At 39.7% G+C, this 19,216-nt stretch overlaps 1 protein-coding gene across 1 annotated transcript in view; it reads left to right on the forward strand.

The window, feature by feature from the left end:
- The window catches only part of EGFL6 (EGF like domain multiple 6), a 41,558-nt gene that overhangs the window by 19,229 nt on the left and 3,113 nt on the right, over positions 1-19,216 (forward strand). The window contains exons 7-10 of the mRNA XM_075057211.1: positions 139-261; positions 8,312-8,638; positions 16,969-17,049; positions 18,948-19,034. Coding sequence (XP_074913312.1) covers positions 139-261; positions 8,312-8,638; positions 16,969-17,049; positions 18,948-19,034 — 618 coding nt within the window. The remainder of the gene's footprint in view (positions 1-138; positions 262-8,311; positions 8,639-16,968; positions 17,050-18,947; positions 19,035-19,216) is intronic.

Raw genomic sequence — 19,216 nt, forward strand, 5'->3', positions numbered from 1 at the left:
ATTTGTGCACCAACTTGTCTCCCAGTAGTCTAACAGTAGTGCTTACAATACCTGGAAATGGACAGCCGGCGCAAACAGGCTATCATGAAGCTTGGGTTTCAACACAGTTTTCACCGAAGTGTTTATATCTTTCCCTAGATATAAATGAATGTGTGACAAATACACACAGGTGTAACCTCCATGCAGAGTGCCTCAACACCGAAGGATCCTTCAAGTGCAAATGCAAACAGGGCTACCGAGGAAGTGGATTCGATTGTGCCGGTGAGTACCATTGGATATCAGGAATAGTGCTATATTGTTTTTCTCCAAAAATTTATGGTTATAAGGCATTTTCTAGGAAATGTCATGCTGAACAGTGCTGCAATACAAACCAAGCAAGGCCTGTCCACAAAATAACATATTGATTGTATGAGGCATTGCATAGTTAATACAAGTGTTATTTGTTCAAATTCATTTTGCCTATGAGTCCCCAAGTCTCATAGTATCACTAGGAATTGCAAGTAGAATAGAGAATTTGTCCTGAAGAAACGGAGAAAATAGCTTTAAAATTCTACTGTGTATTTTCCTTGAACTCCCACGGCTAGCCCCTTGGAGGGCTGTGCAGTCCCTTCCAGAAGAGTTTCAAGCTAACTTAGCAGAAAGTGAGAGAACAGAGGAAAGCTGTGACTTCTGTTCTAAAATATTTTCACTTATAATTTTGCTTTTGTTTGTCTATTGAGTGTTGAAGACCTCCTATAAAGATGTCATTGCCCTGTTCTAACTGAATATGACCCTCCAAGAAGAAGAAAGAAAGAAAGAAAGAAAGAAAGGCTGTTCTTGTCTTTTTATTTAAAATTAACCTTTTTATTTAATGCTTTTATTAAACTTGGCAGAGGTTTCTCCTGCCACATCATTAGAGATGTTTTCCTCAGGAGGACATCTGAGTCCTGCTCAGATTTTTTGAATAAAAGATGTTGTGAAAACATTTTCAAAGTTCTTGTCTATAGCAGCTGAAGTCTACATAATATATAAACCTTTTTTACTGGGTCTTTTTCAAGTAATCCTTGATCAGATACATATTATGATTATACCTCCTGGTCACAGATGTTCTATGACTATCTCTATTATTCATGTTCCTACTCCCATTATAATAGTAACTGAAACCTCCAATATTGCATCGATAAGTTAAACTTCCGTTAAGTTTCTACTTCCAGTAAAAAAATGTTGACTTTTAACAAGAAAAACTAAACACACAAAAACCTGAGTGGTACTGAAAGGTTGGATTTGGACACAGATTGCCACAGCAAGGCTGTTAAGAAGGTTCTTCATGCTCAAATTCAATGTTATGAGCCAGTTTCCTTGCTAGACCACATCCCTTGTGATGTGTCACTGCAGCTTACTGCAACAGAATGATGCGATCGGGCTTGAGACCTGACTGAATATCAAAGCAAACTGACATGACACATCTTGATATGGTTCTGTTAAAACAGAATGTACCACAGATGAAATGTTAAACAAATACATCTCTGAGCAAAAAAGTCTGGGGGTTTTTGGGGTTTTGTTTCTTTTTAATGAGAAGCTGAAAAGGTCAAATGAAAATCTCCTTTTGACCAAGTCTATGTAGAAAGTATTCTTTCCTCAAGCAGAAACAATTCAACAGGAATGCTTGCTTAAATATGAACAAAGGAAGGCTATGACACATTTTTTAATGTCTAGCCCTGTAAAAAAATCAGTGCCAAAGACAGATGATTTCTATCTTCTCAACGCTGTTTCTATTAAATTGTTTGCTCTCTCTCTGCATACTTCCTCATGTCATATTTCCAATTACTGAAGTCCATTAGTTGTTTAGAAGAGGAAGGAGCCATGCATTCATAAACTTAGTAGAGCACACTAAATGGAAAAGAGATTTAATAGAAGAGAGGATAGAGGAATAACACGCAGTAATGAGAGAAATGAGAGCCATAGGCAGAAGGTCAAAAGGCAAGGGTGTAGCTAGAAAGAATTATACAACAATAGAGGGGAAGAACAAATACAGAGTCAGTGGTAGGTAAAACCTGAAAAGCAGTGGTGCTAAAAAGAGACTGGTTTCTCTGGTGGTAATTCCCACGCATACACCTTTTTTTAAAGAGAAGAGGAGGAGGTTCTTTTAACCTGGAATGTTTCAGTAGCTGATTTTTACTGCAATCCTCAAAAAAGTCTGATCAGTGTAACTGAGGCAGGACATACGTTTTGCTATCAGGGAAAATGTTTTTTCAAACAGCGACACAAACACCAGTTAGATGTACCAGCCTACATTGAAACACTAAGTGTTCTCCATGTCATACAGCAATTGTGGAAAAACTTTGGCTTCAGTAAAGTGTTACTATTGGGTTTAATAGGATGAGAACACCATCCTAGGAATTTGGGGGCTGGAGGCTCTGGCTTCACATTTCTTTTGGTGGCAGTGGCTACAACTCCTGCAGCCCATAGCAGCTCCCCAGAGAGATGGGCCTGGGGTTGTGCCGCAGCTAAACAAAAGGCTTCTTAAATATGTCCTCAGTACTCCACATAATTATTCCCACAGGGTGGGAATCCCATTTTCACAGGGAAGCATTAATTCTCTATAGCAATTGTTTCTAGTATATAACAAACTGGCTACCATGGCAGCAGTATTAGCTTTTTATAACAAATGAAAAACATTTTAATATATAGCTTAATTTTCAGAGCATGAAATGAGAGTAACTAAGCACATTGTTCATAATAAAACTTCCATGGCTTCATCTCCTTATGCTACCAAATAACCTAATAAGCAAGGTAATGTAAAATTCACCTTTGCACAGAAGGTGAGGGAGATTCTTTCATTTAATTTGTACGTCAACGTACTAACTTAGGAGAAAGCTGTTGAAACATCAGGCTGCAAACTGTGCTGCTTTTATGGATATGACCGGTGATTGCTCAGGCACCCTTTTGCCATTCAACACTCCTATATGCATGAAACGTTGGAGGCTGTTTCTGAAGTGTCTCTAGCACACATTTCTTTTGAGAATCTATAGAGATGTAACCTTTCAAATGCTCCCTAAAAGGGTCCTAGCCATTTCCACATCTGGCCTCTATCTTGCTGCAGTCTGTTGTTCTCAGGTTCATGTGTTTCCTGATTTCCTATTGTGCATTGAAAAACCACATTTCCCTCACCACATGCTTCTATGTGTATTTCAGCTTTTATTTAAGAATAGAGTCTCATGAGGTTCCATAGGCAATTAAGATTCCTGGGGGGGAAATGAACCTATTTTTGATTCACTCTTTTGGTAGGAAACTACAAAATAACAGGAAAAAGCAGTACTAACTTAAAGCCTACGAGCTTCAGACATCACTCTAGGGAGCTCAGCAATGACACTCTTGTTATTGCCCAGCTGGAGGCAGAGGTTACTGTTCTTAATTATGCTTTACTGGATATCTAAATGGCAATACAAAGTCATGCCAACTCTCTCTGTGCCTCTTGTATTACTCATGTTCCTTTTTTGCTCATAGGGTAACCCCTAAATCCCATATATGATTTGCTTTCTTGTTAACTTGCCAGTCCTGAGAAAAGTTGGGTTTGACATAATAAAATTTCAAAGCTTAAAAAGTGATTCTGGTCATATCACCGGTGAGATTCTTACAATTCAAATCAGTATGGAGCCAAATACTGCTGTCATCCTTTAATGAATAACACTTAGGCTTTTGTCATCCCACTTTTCCTACTGGAAGCATTGCTGGCTGGTGTAGTCACGTATTAAGCACAGTCTAGCGTGATGAACTTGCCCTGATTTCTCAAAGCATCTTTCCCTAAATAAGGTGGTAAGAATTTTAGAAACAAAACAGGTGAGGAATATATGTTGGTAGATGATATTCCATGGTGCCTAAAAGAGAATAATAGTCTAGAATCTGTGTTTTAACCTATCTATGAAAGTTTTCAGACTCTCTTAAGACTATCTGAAAGAGGTTCAGAACTTTTAGAATGATTTCTGAAACTATGTCCTGCTGATCCAATCTTTACTCATGTCTACAGACTCCCACTAAATGTGGTAAATAGTCGTCTGTATCCCTCATCCCCTCTCCAGCTTTTGTACACAGAAGCTACAAAGGGAGCTACAAAAGGATTTGTAAGCCGACCTCCTAGGCTTGTCTCTCACCAGGTTTTTAAATATATTGCTAGGTGTGAAGGTGGAAGCAGTGCGGTGCCTGCTGGTGTGCAGAGCAAGCTGTCTCCTATCGCAGCCCCCTTATGTCCAGAGCCCCAGCCAGCGCCGGCTGCGGTCGCAGGTGTGTGGGAGGCAAACGGATCACTGTCTGCCCCTCTCCTCTATCATCCCCTAAGTATTTCCCTTTACACAATGCAGCAGAGACAGGGGGGTGGCATCTGCTCTCTATATTTTTTCCAACTCAACTTTCACAACTTAGTCATTAGACATCCTACACCAAGCCATTTCTGTGGTCTTATAATCTTGTACAGCAACCGATGACAGAAAAGATTTACTTTTAGCTCTCAGCCAGCATTCGCCTTTGTTTTTCCACCTCTTGCTTTAATTCTAATTCAAAGAAATAAAATACCTTTGAAAGCTGAGATATTTTCATACTAGGGCAATAAACAAACTGTACCAGAGCAGGAGGCATTAATCTGCATGCTTCCTGATGGAAGGTACGTAAAGAAGAGCTGGGATGAAATACACTACGTTTCTTTTCACTTTCCAAAATTCTCTATGCAGTCACGTGGATGGATAAATGCACAAATGTTTGTGAGCAACACCTGTGCATTTATATACATGTCTTGGAGCAAAGGGTCCTGAAAAATCACTGCCTCAGCTGTAGCACCCCAGATTGTCAGAGAAGGTGAGCTGTTCATTCAGGCAAGTCCACAGGCAGTGGATTCAACAGAGCAGACTCAGTTTAAGGTGGTCTGTCCTTACACTGCATTATTCCTCCTGCAATTTATGGGTAGACATAAAAAGCCTTAAATCCACACCTCCAGCTACTCTAAAGCTGCATGCAGATTAGAAAGGTACTAGTGATATATCCTAAAATATGCTTGATGTCTAGTCCCTCTTTGTCCCCATGAGCATGCAGATTTTCATATTGCAGCAGCCAACTGGGGTCTGCAAGCGCGTGGGGATTTATACGCTCTCATCCCCCAGTTTTTGTCACTCCTGTCAGTTGATTTTCTGCACTGCTTAATTTTGCACATACAAGGAAATTGATTTTCTGACACCACAGAGGGTATGATGTTGAGCTGTAAGAATTTTTCATTTCACTAGGAAGACTTCAAAGCAGAAACTAAAAGCAGATGTTCAGGTTTGCTGAGCATTCAGTCCTGGCTTGAAAATCTCCATAGCCTCTTCAATAACAGCCTGTAGTTTCTTGTTACTGATTGTCAGGAGGATATTTGTTTGGAATGGAGCTTTCCTGTTAATTTTTATTGCTGCATTCTGACTTTAGACCCAGAGAACCGCACATCCTTAATGACATCATCCTCCAGAGGAAAGGCTCACTTAGTGGAGTATTAGTAAAGAGTTTACATGGAAGTATCTGACAAGCAGGGCTACAAGTTTTATCCAAAGGAAAAGAAAGACATAATCCTCAATTTTTACTTTTTTTTTTGATTGGCATCCCTTTACTTTATACCTAAAACTGCAGCCTCAAAAAACCTGAATGCTCCAGTGAGCACACCAAGAGAGTCTGATTCTGTTCCTGGGATACTAAATAACATGTAGTTGCATTTGCCACAAATTAAATGTGACAAATTCACAGTGATAGGATTGTATTTTCCAGGAGTGAATATAAATTCAGGGAACTTTCCCCTCTTCCTACTAGGCTACAGTTCTATTTTATTAACTGGTGTTTTTCCTTCTGCTATGTTTATATGAAAAGAAACACACAGAAAAAAAGTACCACCCAAGGTTACAAGTCTAGTCCATCTGTCCCAAAATATTACTATAAAGTTATTATTACAAAGTGAGGAGCAAAATGGGAACATATTCTTGTCCTGATAATGCAATCACTAGACAGCAAAAGCAGAGGGGAATAAAAATAGCTGACTTCCCCCACCATTTGCAATCCAAAAAGACTGTAGGCACTGCAGCATCAATACTGATTGAGAATCAAAGGTAGGAAGCAGTATATAAGGCTATTCTGACCCGTTGGTGGAAGTAGTCTCCATCTATGGAAGAGCTTTTCTACAGCACACTGGAACTGCCCAGCTCTCATTATTTCCTAGGTACTTCACAAAAAGGACTCAGACTGCAGAAGGCTGTCAGTAGCTTATGACATGGTTGCTCTATCCTACTTACCAGTTCTTCTTCCTCACCCACACAGATTCAGGCTGTGGCCAACACTAGAGGGCTGAGTATATAATTGCATACTGACTGGTCATGTCATAGCAGTCATGAAATCCTGAGCTGATTCAAAAGCCTCACTGTCTCAAGCCTGAGAGTCCATTGCCATGGACTTTAAACCCCAAGGACACTCTTTCCCTCAGGAGCTCTGGTACTATGACAGGTAGGGACTTGGTTAACTCCGGTGGAGTCTTTATGGTGGGATGGGATCATCTCATAAACTAGAACTCCTCAGATTTATGTCTTCTCTAAAACTTGCATATTTGTCACACAAACACTTGCAGACCTAGTTTTGGCACAGTGGTGTTCCTCGACTGATGTTGAGCAGCAACTGATGTTGCTGATAAAAAGCACCACCTGCAGTATTGCCATAATTTCTCCTTTGAATTTGCTTTGTACTTTACACATACCTTGAACAAACTGATCCAAAGTAGTCCTGGCTTTAACCCTCAGTTATGATTTGGCCATCAGCACAAAGAGCCATCAGTCTTTGTCAGATGACAGAAGAGTACATCTGGAAGGGACTAAAAAAGATCAGTTAGTCTGTTCTTTTGCTCTGAGGCAGATCATATCCAGCATATTAATGACAGATGGTAGCCTAACAATTTTTCAAAAATTCCAGTAATACAGTTCAAATAATCTAAGTGGCTTGCTCCTGTGTTTTACTATCCTATAGCAAGGATAGTAAGCAAGTTTTTCATGATATGTAACAAAAATCTCCCCTCATTTCGTGTAAACTGAGACTTTTCCTATCTTAAGAGAACACGGAGAACAGCTGGCCAACATACTGTCTCAAAGGAGCCCTTTGTGCTGCTACTGGGTCCCACCACTGGTGGAAAATCAGTCCTGCCTCCCCACATCCCTAGAAATGCATCTTCAAATGGGTTCCTATGAAATATGTCCCTCATTCAAGAATCCAAACATAGTGTGATGACTGTAGAGAGAGAAAAATTGGATTTTAAAAGAAATAAAAGGCTTGTGTCTTGAAACTCAATACAATGACAAGGAAAGCATGATTTGAAAATCAGGGCTGCCATGTAAATGCAAAAATGTCCTCTTACCAGTGAATGTTTTGAATTTTTTGCCTAGGTATAAAGGATATTTGACTTCAAAATACTTCATAATAGGGAAAACCCCCAATTCAGATCTTTTTCTTTTGTTTTACAGATTTGAACAATCTCAATTGACTTTTACCCCACTCTTAAGTTTTTCACTTCTGGCAGCCTTTGTGTTTCTGAGCAGAATCCAAAGTTGCAAGATATGACAAGGCTGGTTATCCTTTTAGTATTTTGTAGCCAAGAAGAATCTTAAAACAGTGAAAATCTCATGAAAATTTACATTTATGTTCTAGTCCGCCTTGGAATTGCAAGAAGATAATAATTTGGCTTTTTGGATGCCTCTCTGAATTTTGGGGGTTTACCCCTTAGAACTAAATATACCTTAGAGGTAAATGAAATGTGACCGAGCAGGTTGATGTATCTCCTCTCAAAATACGCTCCATTTCAGGGGCTTTCAGCTTGGTGTGCAAGGAAAGTTAGGCCAGAGAAGTTCACAAAAGATAGCTAAGAAAAATGCTCATTGCTAGTAGGCTGACATCTGTTATGCAGGGAATCACACCTCCATGGACAATTTTTAGTAGTCCACAGATTGAAGAATGATAATTTTTTTTTACCCAAGCTCCAGTGTAAAAATAATTAATGTAAGGGGCTTTATGGCCTGTGTTACACAGGAGTCCAAATGAGGTTATGGCAGAGGGTTGCTTTGGTCTTCTCACTGTAACTCAAACAGAAGGTTGTCTGCACAACAGAGCTAAACACGTGCGTGTGTATTCAGTTCTGTGCAGAGCTGAACTTATATCTCATAGTAGAGAATTTGGCTACATGGGTCTCTGGACATTGTAAAGGACACCACAGTGCCATTTATAAATGTTATCATTGCTGAATGATTCCTTAGATGAATATTTAATATTTTCTTCTTGGTTCTAGTTATCCCTGAAAAGTCAGTGAAGGAAATTGCAAGAATCCCTGGAACAGCTAAGGACAGAATTAAGAAACTTCTTGCACATAAAAACAGTGTGAAGAAGCATGAAACAATCAAAAATGTGATCCCAGAAGCAGCCGTGACACCGTCTTCTAAGACCCACTCACAGTTATTGGACTATGAAGGTGGTATTGAACTTGGTGGGAGCTACAATGAGGAAGAGAAAGAAACTGAAGCTGCTGCAGAAGAGGAGGCAGAAGAGTCAGACGAAGAGAAGGAAGATTTTGAGAATCAGATTGCCCATGAGCGAAGCCTTAGAGGAGATGTCTTTTGTAAGTTTCTTCATTTTTTAAAAAAATCTGGTTTCCATGTAAACACTAACAAAACCATCAAGAAACATTAAGCCATTTTATCAGAATTTACTTGTAGAAAATGAAAAGCAACCTAACATACCTACTGGTGAGACTAAAGGTATCGAATGTCCCTTTTAGGGGAATCTGTCTGCAGTCAATGTGAGCAGAGGAGTGCACCATCCTGGCAGGCGCTCTGCAGGCTGTGCTTTCAGAGCAGCTTAGACATAGCACCTGGCTTCTCCCCATTTTCTTCACAGAAGCCCCAGTAAAACAAGATAGTGTGCTGCTGCATTATGAGTAAGACAATAATTAGCTTTGATTCATGATAGGCATACTCATCACCCTAAGTAGTGTGCATTGTTCAGAGGAAAAACATAGACTTTGGTGTCTCAGTGTTTCAAATGATATAGACCATATAATAGGTACCACCGTTGTGCATGTCATTCCCAACTGAAAAATAACTACGTGAATCACAGAGGGGATTTTTTTATCCCTTTTGTTTAAATATGAGAGTTTATCTGAATAGACACTCTCAAATTTAAAGCATTCGATGGTATTTGAGCAGGAGTCTTGCTTAATTTCTGACATTAGTCATTTATCAGGAAGATTGACAGAGGGTTCCTCAGTCTGCTTTCAGGTGTTTCCTTCCAAGTATTATCTTGTATGCTATGCAATTTCTTGCTGTGTTCTTTAAAGTTTTCAGCTGCATTTTAATTGGTTTTTTGTACCTCTGGCTCAGTTAAACATTCTTGAAGGTAGTGGCAAAAACATGTAATATGAAAAATACACCCTGCTAATAGTTTATTTATGATACTCTCTCTTTTCAGAAGTGTAGAAAAATAAATACTATCCCACAGGAATTAAAATTATGCAACATATTTCATATGATAAAAATGAACACAAATGAAGTTTAAGTTAGCATTCAAATTGTTGCTCTTTGATTTGAAAAGATACAAAATTCTTTTAAAGGAAAGATTATTTTGAAGTCCTCTGGAAAAAAATGGTCTATAATATTGCTACTGTAAGAACGCCAAGAAAAAATGTGATTATTCATCTAAACACATTTGAGAATACTTCTTTGCCAAAGGCACAGTTCTCCTAAAACTGCCTTTTTTTGGTTTTCAGCAGTAATTGGCCTCTTTCAGTTCAGGCTAAGGGTATAGACTAATAAGGCTTCCCCAAATTATGCTAGTGAGCTGATAAACAGAGTGAAGTCAGGGCTTTGTTCACCAACCTCCCCCCTTCCTGCAAATATTAACAGTGAGTGCTTATGGCATATTTCAATTTTGCTGACAATACCAAACCGGGGAGAGCGACCCATACGCTCAAGGGCAGCGCTGCTATTAGGAGGGACCTGGCCAGGCTGTGGAAATGGGCCCACAGGAACGTTGTGAAGTTCAACAAAAGCAAACGCAAAGGGAGAGAAAAGCCTTGTGCAACATTACAGACATGGGGTGACTGCTTAGGAAGAGGCTTTGCAGAAAAAGGGAAGCGGTTCTTCCCCTCTATTTGGCGCTTCAGAGACCACATCCGAGGTGCTGTGTCTGGGTTTGGGCTCTCCGTGACAAGACAGATGAGGACATACTGTACTGGGCTACGTGACGTGATGCAATTGCAAAGGGTGGATCACGTAACCTTCCTTTTGAGTACTCGGTGCTACGCTATTTGGAATGGAACCATTACCGAGATTTCAGTTTGAGTGAGGGCACTCGGGGAAAACCCTCTGTCCGTAGGACAAGCCAAACAATATACCAGAGATTTTTGTCATGATGTTTGGTGAGATTCTTTTTCAAGCAATTTCTCAACCAGACCAGGACATTTGAACACCATATACCTGGGCTAGGCAGAGACTACTTGTCTCTACAAAATTGCCACTACAACTGACAGCAGTGACAGCACTGAATATTATTGCTTGAAAACATTAAAGCACTGTGTTTTATCTGTATTTTTGCCTATGCTGCCTTTGTTCCAGTCACATTTGGCTGGAATTTTCCATTATTAATATAAGGGATTTATATGCTGAACATGCTAGAGAGATTTTATTTTGCCAGGGGATACTGGCAGAAGGTTGGTGTCCTTCTTGATACAGGGATAATAGTATGCCCAAGATGTAGTTTCCTTAAGTATGTGAACTCTGTATGATTTACGGCTTTCTTGTTTGATACCAACTGTGTATAGGACTTAAGGCACTGTGCCATTTGCATTTTTCTTTCAGTATGGGTTGCCAATGTTAACAGTGTTTCCTTTCCTTTTACATTTCATTATGCTATACTTGATCCTTGTAATTATAAAAATTCAGTCATGATTTAGGCACTTAATTGCTTGAACATTTGGCTTTAAAAACACTTTCATTTTTAATGATACTGAATGATCCTTTGGAGTACATGATTCGCTCAAATTTACAGCTCGTAAATTTACACATCAGTTTTTTTCCTCCTCTGCTGATGTCTAATTAGCAGTGATTCCTTTACTATCACATTAAGTTCATCCATATAATCCCCTCAAGTATTCACATAGCATCTGCTTTTTGTATTATTAATATTGGTATTGTTTGTCTTCCAGGAAGAGTAGTTAATTAGGAAAAATGGATAGGTCACACTTTTCAGAGATCCTAATTATTATTTTAAAATTTCTGTATTGTTTTATCATAGTTTTACTACATAATAAATATATAGGGAGCCACAGAAAAATACTGTTGGGAAAAAAGTAATTATTATACGGAGATTGAAATTATTAAAATAGGCCAACTATCAAAATACAGGACCTTCATGAAAACTACTACTCAGGTTTTTTTAAAAACACAATAGTTAAAGATAGCAAAGTGAAGCCCCCAACATTTAAGAAATGTCAAAATTAAGGTCATCAGTGAAAACTCAGATATTTTTCTTATGATACAGTCTGTAATGACTTTAAATGCCTATTTTCCTTGGGATCCTTACCTTGTTCAGTGTGAAGGAAGGACCTGTCCTGCTGTGAAAGGTGCAGTTCAATAAATAGGACTCTGTCCTATTGATTGCAGAAATTGCAGATGTATAGGAAATGAGAGTAAACCAAAGTATTGGAAAGCTCCTTACTGTGCGAGAAATGTCCTTTTTGTACACGGAAGAAGACAGAAAGAGGTGGACCAAAGTGCTTGGTTATATAAGCAATGACTGTACAGCTGCTACACTCAAGCTAGAGGTGAATTTATAGTGCACAACCTTAATTCTGTCATCTTCTAATGTTTCAGTGCTTTTCGTATACCATTCGTAATCCAGAATGGTATTGCCAACTGTAACTAAATTCCATATTCTGTACTTTATCAGTTTATGAAACTTATATCATGCTTAAAACACTCCTGTAGTATCATGCAGCCAGCTGGAATGATAAAGAGGTTTTGGTTTTCTGGTTTATTTGGCAATACTAAAAGTGGACTGTTTCCCTTATGGGTTCTAGGCTCTTAATTCTGAACAAGAGCACTCTCTCAGTTAATCAGGATGTTTGCTCATAATCTTATTCTTTTTCTGATAATTACACCACTGTGTGAGCGAATAATGCTCAGTCCACAGCTATAGACAAAAGGCTTAAAAGATGTCAGACATCTGGCAAAGGTAATTCTTTCAGAGGAGGATGTGGTAGCAGAGATGTGGCATATGCCTTGGAGTCCTACATAGTGATATAGTGTATATATGGTAAGCTAGTCTTCATTTTACTACCTCTTATATTCTGCTTGAATTTTTTACATTACCCACTGTGGTTTTCTGGGGTTTTTTTTATAGGCTTTGAACATCAGAGAGCAGTGTTAGAAAGACAGCGAGTACCATTTTTGTGAGAGTTTCCACATGCTGCAGTTTCAGACACTTTAGAATTCTACATGTTAGAATTACTAACAGTGAGTTACTTTTCCCAAATTTTGCATGCTATTTTTACATTTAGACTAAGTAGACTACCTAGGCAAAACCAGGCATAGGCATTTTCCAGGGGAGAGAAAAATCAAACAGCTATAACAAGAAATAAAAATATACCACATTGCCCACAACTAGCACACTTAAACACATGGGTGCTTATATTCTACTGTGTACCTGTTCTTCCAGTATAGCTGCCTCAGCAAGAGCTCAATGTGATGCCACAGATGATTTATAAGGAATACAATCCCACTAACAGGGAAAAAAAAGGAATTAAAGCTTTAAGGATAGCACATGCATTACTGCAGACAAATAGAAAATTACTTCCAAGCTATAAACCAAGCCGTATTTTTTCAGACAAAAACGTCATTTCCAAATGCACTATAAGTAATTTTATATACAGCAGTTGACAAAATATATACAGTAGTTGGCAAAGCAGAGAGGTGAAACCAAGTGCACATAAAGGAAGATCTATCAGTGTTTTCAGTAAACTCCTTTAGCACCACAGAGTCACTTACCGGTGCTTTTGTACTGTTTCTGAAGGGTGCCCATATAACAGTGCTCCACAGACCTATTCTACTGAGCTCTGCTTGTTGGGTTTGGGGTTTTGGCTTCTTTTTTTTAATTTATTTTTTGCTTTGAACCTTTTAATATTGCAGCTCAGTCCAAGCAGTGCTTTTCCAGATGTGCTCCTCAAGCTTCCTATTGCTTTCATGATCTCTTTGGCCCTTATTTGACATACAGACAGGCTTGAGGGTCTGTCTTCGTGGTACTTTTCAGGCAGACCTGAGCTCACTCCAGTTGTGCTCCAAGCAAGCCAGGTGCAAGCCAGCTCCCAGCAAGAAGTCATGCAGTCAGAGCTGGTGCAACTGGCGGACCCGTGCCAACAAACCTGTTTGACAGGCGGAATGAACTGGTGTCTGCCTGCACTGCTAGGAGGACACTGCTGTGCGCTGTATGAAAGAATATGCTTGAACCTAACTAGCTCTTTTGCTGTATCTTTTAGTGGCAGTCTGTTATCTTTCTTTACTTTCTTGTCTAAAGGTCCCCGGGCAGGGGGATGGCTAGGAGGTGGCCCTCAAACCTCACCTATTTCATTACGCGCAGAGCTCCCTGTAAGCCTGGTGGTTTTAAAGTGGAATTCTGGTTTCATGTATAAATGTGTTTCTAAATCCCCTTCATGGCACTCTATTTTGCCACATTTATACTAGAACAATGTCTGAATGGTTCTTTTCAGCACTATTTTCTCATTTTCTGAGGCTATTGCTAAGAAGTGTTTCCGTGATTGCAGACATCCTCAGTAGTTTCATAGTTGTTTTATGTGAGTCCTATTATTTTTTAGGGAAGTACTTTCAGCCAGACAGAGCTGGCTGGGGCTGTTCTATTTTGCAGAGTTTCTTTCCTTGCTGCAGTTCCTGATATATAATACAATTGGCAAACTGTATCTAACATAGCTCGGAGATTCCCCCTCCTCAGAACAGGGGCATTACTCAGATACGTGTCACAGATATCAACACTGAATTTCTTGCAGATGCAAGAACCTGTGTCACCAACACGGTGGCTGTTCTCAGGATCAGAACATCACCAGTTTATTGATGCTTAGCTCATCATCGACATTCATAGACACAACTCCTATGGAAATTGGGGGTAGTTAGTTATACAGGTACTGAAGACCTGGGCATTAGCTCTCTCTGCCACTAATTCCTGCTGATAAGATCAACCCATCTTACCTCCTAAGAGTATCATGATGACATCAACAGTTAAGAATGTATGGCACCATGGTACAAAGGGCTTTATATGTAGAGATTATATAGTACCTAGTGCTGCAGATAAGTAGATGGGTGGGCACTAGCAGTACAGAAAAAAGGGCAGACTCTGCTGTGCCTGAAGTGGGACTTATATGAGCTTTTGTTGGTGACAGTATGTTCTTAGGGAACATGAGACAAGGCTGGCCTTTCTGCAAGCACCACTTGACAGCAGAAGAGCTGAAAAGAGCCATCCTGATTCCTGCTTAGTACTTAGGACGCGGTAAACTTTGGACCCTGTCTATGTCCAATGATGGTCTGATGTAAAATGTAGGCACATTCCGAGTAGTAAGGTTTCTTGGAAAGCTTTCTGTGAGCTGAAGCTTACAGTTTCTCATAATATGCAGCTGATACCTTCTAGTAAGTGGAGAACTGGAGTGTAATGCCTGACACTGAAAACAAAAATAGATTTGGATACAAAATTTGGCTTTTTTTATGTGCATGACAGTTCTTCACTTGAAGAATCTGCAGCACACAGCTACACCTGCATGTATATCGCTCAAGTGAATTCAAGTGTAATTCAATAACTTAATAAATAAATCATTCTGGCAGCTGTTGTCTTCTGTTAAATCACTCCAGTCTTTCCAGAACTGATCACATTTTAATAGCTCTCTTCATTTTGGCAAGGGTTTTCACAGCCTGAGCCTCTTTCACTAAGTATGAGGCAAATTTTATGGCATGACAGTAAACTTGACACCTAATCTCTATGTGGCTGTTCCTAAATGTGTATCTGTAGACATGTATTAATTTGGATAAAGATATATTAATCCTTGCCTTAAGTAAGAATATTATCCAGGTGATTTAAGCAAAGGTCTGGGTGAGGGGAAGGCTGCAAGGGCAACAAGAGAGGACACGCTCCTGGCAATTCATCAGAAAGCTTGTAAGATTGCACGAGTCTCCTTTCTTGGCTCAATTCAGCACCTCTGGAAGTGCCTCCAGGGCCTCTTCATCAGCGTGTGTTTTCTCTGTGTACACACAGAGCAATTTTTGACAGTTTTGAAGGAGAAGAAAGGTTAAGGAGATGGCACTGTCTTTCTGGTGCTAGGAGGCTCTGGATTGCAGTGGGTTCTAAGTATATTCTTAAAACTGAGTATGTGTTTACGACTGTATGTTGCAGTATTTTGATGGAAAGCCCTAGGTCAGTGGAACTCATGGGAACAAACTTTCCTCTGAACAAATGTGTGTGCATGTGAAAGTAATGACTTGTAAAATATTTGGCATTTGCAACTTTCTAATAGCATGTATGATACAATGCTGAGTAGGGAAAAGTCATTTCCATTTCCATAGCTCCTATCATTTGGCACTGTTGAGGAAGTCTGAGCTTTTCTTAGCGTTGCTGCCCACATGGTGTGCTTGAAAAGTGAACTTCAGTCTGTCAGGCTTTCCACTAACACCTTCCGTAAGCAGTAATCCAAAGGATCCTCCCTCACTCCTCTAAAATGGCACATTTCAGCTCCTTCTCTTTTCATAGGTGTGTATGTATATATCATAGGTATCACCTGTGTACATGTTTGCAAAGGATAGAATCCTCTGCCAGTGAAAGCAGATCTTCCCCTTATCTCACGTGTGATTAGTCACTTACACAGGCTTTGCACAAAGAAGTTGAGGCTATAATTTTTTTTTTAGTGAGTGCACTTCTCTGTTAATCACTTCAAATAGTACAAAAGAAGCTTATTCACAGAGCTTTAAAAATATTTAGAGTATTTTAGAGTATTATTTAGAGTAAATAAGAGTTTGCAAGCTTCTCTATCTTTGTAGCTCATCAGACGGGAGAAGTTTTGCCTTGGTCTCAGAGGCTGCTGCTGAAAAACAGTGCTTCTTGAGTAACTACCTCCCTTAGGTCAGTATCTTAGGGAATGCACCTAACATTCATTGACTGTGCTGCTGTACCGACTCTTCCAGTTTGGCACAAGACATGTCAACCAATTTTTACAAAAGAACTTGTTCAGGGGTTCCCACCAGGACTGGTTATCAAAACATCAGGCTGTGCTTGCCAGCTGTTGCAGGGAGGCTGAGGAAGAGGTCGGGCAGTCGCTGCACCCTTCCTTCCCAACAGACAGCAGAGCTGACCAGCTTTGCAGGACAACATGTACCCCAGCAGAGAGTATGGCTTCAGAAAAATAATTTCCTGGGGCTTCTGTTACAGCTTACCTGAATACAGACCTGTGGGCCTTTGAACTCCCAATGTTTATAGCTTTTATGAAGTCTCTGATATTACCCATTTTTTGAGGCTGCTTTTGGCAAAGTGCTGCCAAGCCGTTGAGCTGTTGTCTTCACTGTCTGGTAGAGTTCAGGTACTTTGATTATTAGTTGAAGTTTTGTAGCAGGAAAGCAGATCACCACGCCAAAGAAAGACCATGTTCACCATTTTATGACCTTGTGAATCTTGTAGCTCCGTTGCCCACAGCTTAGAAGGCACAGTGCTGTGGAAAACAGCAATTAAACAAAGTCTTAAAACTCAGAGTTAGTATCTAACTGGGGTTAGGAATGTGAGTTTGGTGGTGGAGTGGAAAACACATACACTGAGTTATTCAAATAAATGATGGCAACTGGTATAAGGAATAAAGTTCCATCTTCTGTACCTGTGATGACTAAGCACTTGACAAGTTGCTTTCCCTAGTTCCCAAGGTGAAAGAAGCAGCTGCCTTCAGCCCTCTCCTGGCACAGAGGAAAGTTCCAGGGTCGAGACCAGAGCAAGAAGGTACATTATTTTTATTCTACAGTATTTATTTTCCTGTGTATTGTGTGTTTTCATGACAACCTATATTAGCCAAGCCAGAACCAGTTTAAAAGCCTTTAACATAAAGCAAAGGTTTGGTGAGTGCGTTAGAGACAGTATCTGGCCAAACCGTTCTGCCAGTTCCAATGTGAGAAGCTGTTTTTGTGTCCTTTTCAAAACATACTTTAACTGTTTATAAGCCATGTATAGAAAGTTCCCCTGCATTGAAACTTGACTTGTAATTGAATTTCACATGATTTATTTCACAGTAATGAAAAACATAAAGTCATTTCTATAGTCTATAAATTGAAACCATGTTAGAAGAGCATTGCATAGCACGCAAGAATATGCAATGTCCTTCAGCCATATTCTCTTGGTTTTTCTCCTGGTCCTCTGTCTGAAGTCAATAGGAGTTTCCCCTGGGCAAGACTGAATAAATATTTATCCTGAATCTTAAATAGCCTGGCTATGAATTTATGATAGTTCCCAATTAATCAGTAAGTCCTGCAGATATCAGAGTAAGATGATACTACCTGTTCTTTCTCACATTAAAAAATTGTTGCAAAATCACTTAGGAGAGCATACAAGGTCCAAGACCTGTCAATTTATGTACACAACTTAAGCTTCTGCCATGCCTTAGGAAACTGCTTCATCCACTTTCAAACAGAAAGCTTCACTGCCTCTTGGAAACTATATATATATTTGTAGCTTTGATCAAAGCAGAGGATAAAGGCAGATCAAAGGGCACTCTACCCCTCTCCTGGTGGGAGACAGTTTCTCTGTGATGGACAGAATCATGAAGCTGACTATAAGGACCTGCTTACGAGAGCCATGGAAAAACCGAGAATCCAAAAGGGGGGACTGAGAGATTGTATTGAGCTGATGCATTTACAGGGCAGCATCCTCCTCCTCCTGGGGAGTTCCCAGCCAAGTGGGCATGGGCTGAAATGCTGGGATTGGCTGTAGCTGAGATTATTTTTAGGACAAAACCAATCCACAAATCCTTCCAAATCTTAAAGAAAACAAACCAACACATTAAGCTGACATTAAGGGGAAGATACTGGGTTTTTTCCAATTCAGAAAGCAGTAGTCTCAGAAACAATGGATTTATACAGTAAAGCTCTCTAAATGCCATGTACTGCACTTCTTTGTCTCATGATAAAATACATGAAAAGAACAAGAAGGATGCTTCTTTCTGAGGAAATTCAGATGGCTGACGTATTATTCTTAATCTGATCTGTCATGCTTGCATTGCACAGTGTTTCTTTCTTTGTGTATGTAATGCTTTTCATCTGCCCAGTCACGATGGCTGTGGTGTGCTCTGGGTGACACCCTTTTTCAGTGTGCTCTAAAGGCCAAGTGATTTGCGCTATTCTCAGCTCCACGTAGTATGAGTATCAACTGCTGACTTAAAGTATTCCTCTCATGGGAAGCCAGCTTCTCTCTTTCAATGGATAGAACTGGAGCTTGAGCATCTCAGCTGATTACAACTACAAATGGAGAGAGGAAAGCTCCAAAGTTGGCAGTTCCCAAACCATTTATGATGCTAGAGTTCAAAACTAACACCTCCAACTATACTTGGTGATCAGCAGGCACTCAGTATACAGAAGTCACAGCATATAAACTCATGTGCACGTGGGAGATTGGCAGTAAAAAGACAACAGATTTTCCTGTGAGTTAGAGAAAGAATTACTACATAAATTCTAATGTTTTGCTTTTTTGCAATTTAATCTAGGTCAGCACTATCTGAACTCAGTAGATAATTTTAGAATTACCTATACATTAATAACTGGGTGAATAAAGAGCAAATTATTTTTATCAGTACTTACGATATAGTGCTCCTCTTATCTCTGCGTCTCCATTGCCAATTTTTTTTTCAGTTGATTGCAGCTTCAGCCGAGGGGTCTGCGACTGGAAACAAGATGCTGATGATGACTTTGACTGGAATCCTGCTGATCGAGATAGAGGTATTTAAATATCTGTCCTCTAGCTATGCTTTGATTTGATGGCTCACCCCCTCCAAAAAAAGGGGGGATGGAGGGGAAAACAGAATCAAGAATTAGCTTTCCTATCAGTGGTTTATCTTTATAAAAGAAGAAAGGAGGCAGAGAATGCTGGGAGTAGAAATTGTTTCTTTGAAATATCCAGT

This window comes from Buteo buteo, chromosome 25 (genome assembly GCF_964188355.1).
Source record: "Buteo buteo chromosome 25, bButBut1.hap1.1, whole genome shotgun sequence".
NCBI lineage: Eukaryota > Metazoa > Chordata > Aves > Accipitriformes > Accipitridae > Buteo > Buteo buteo.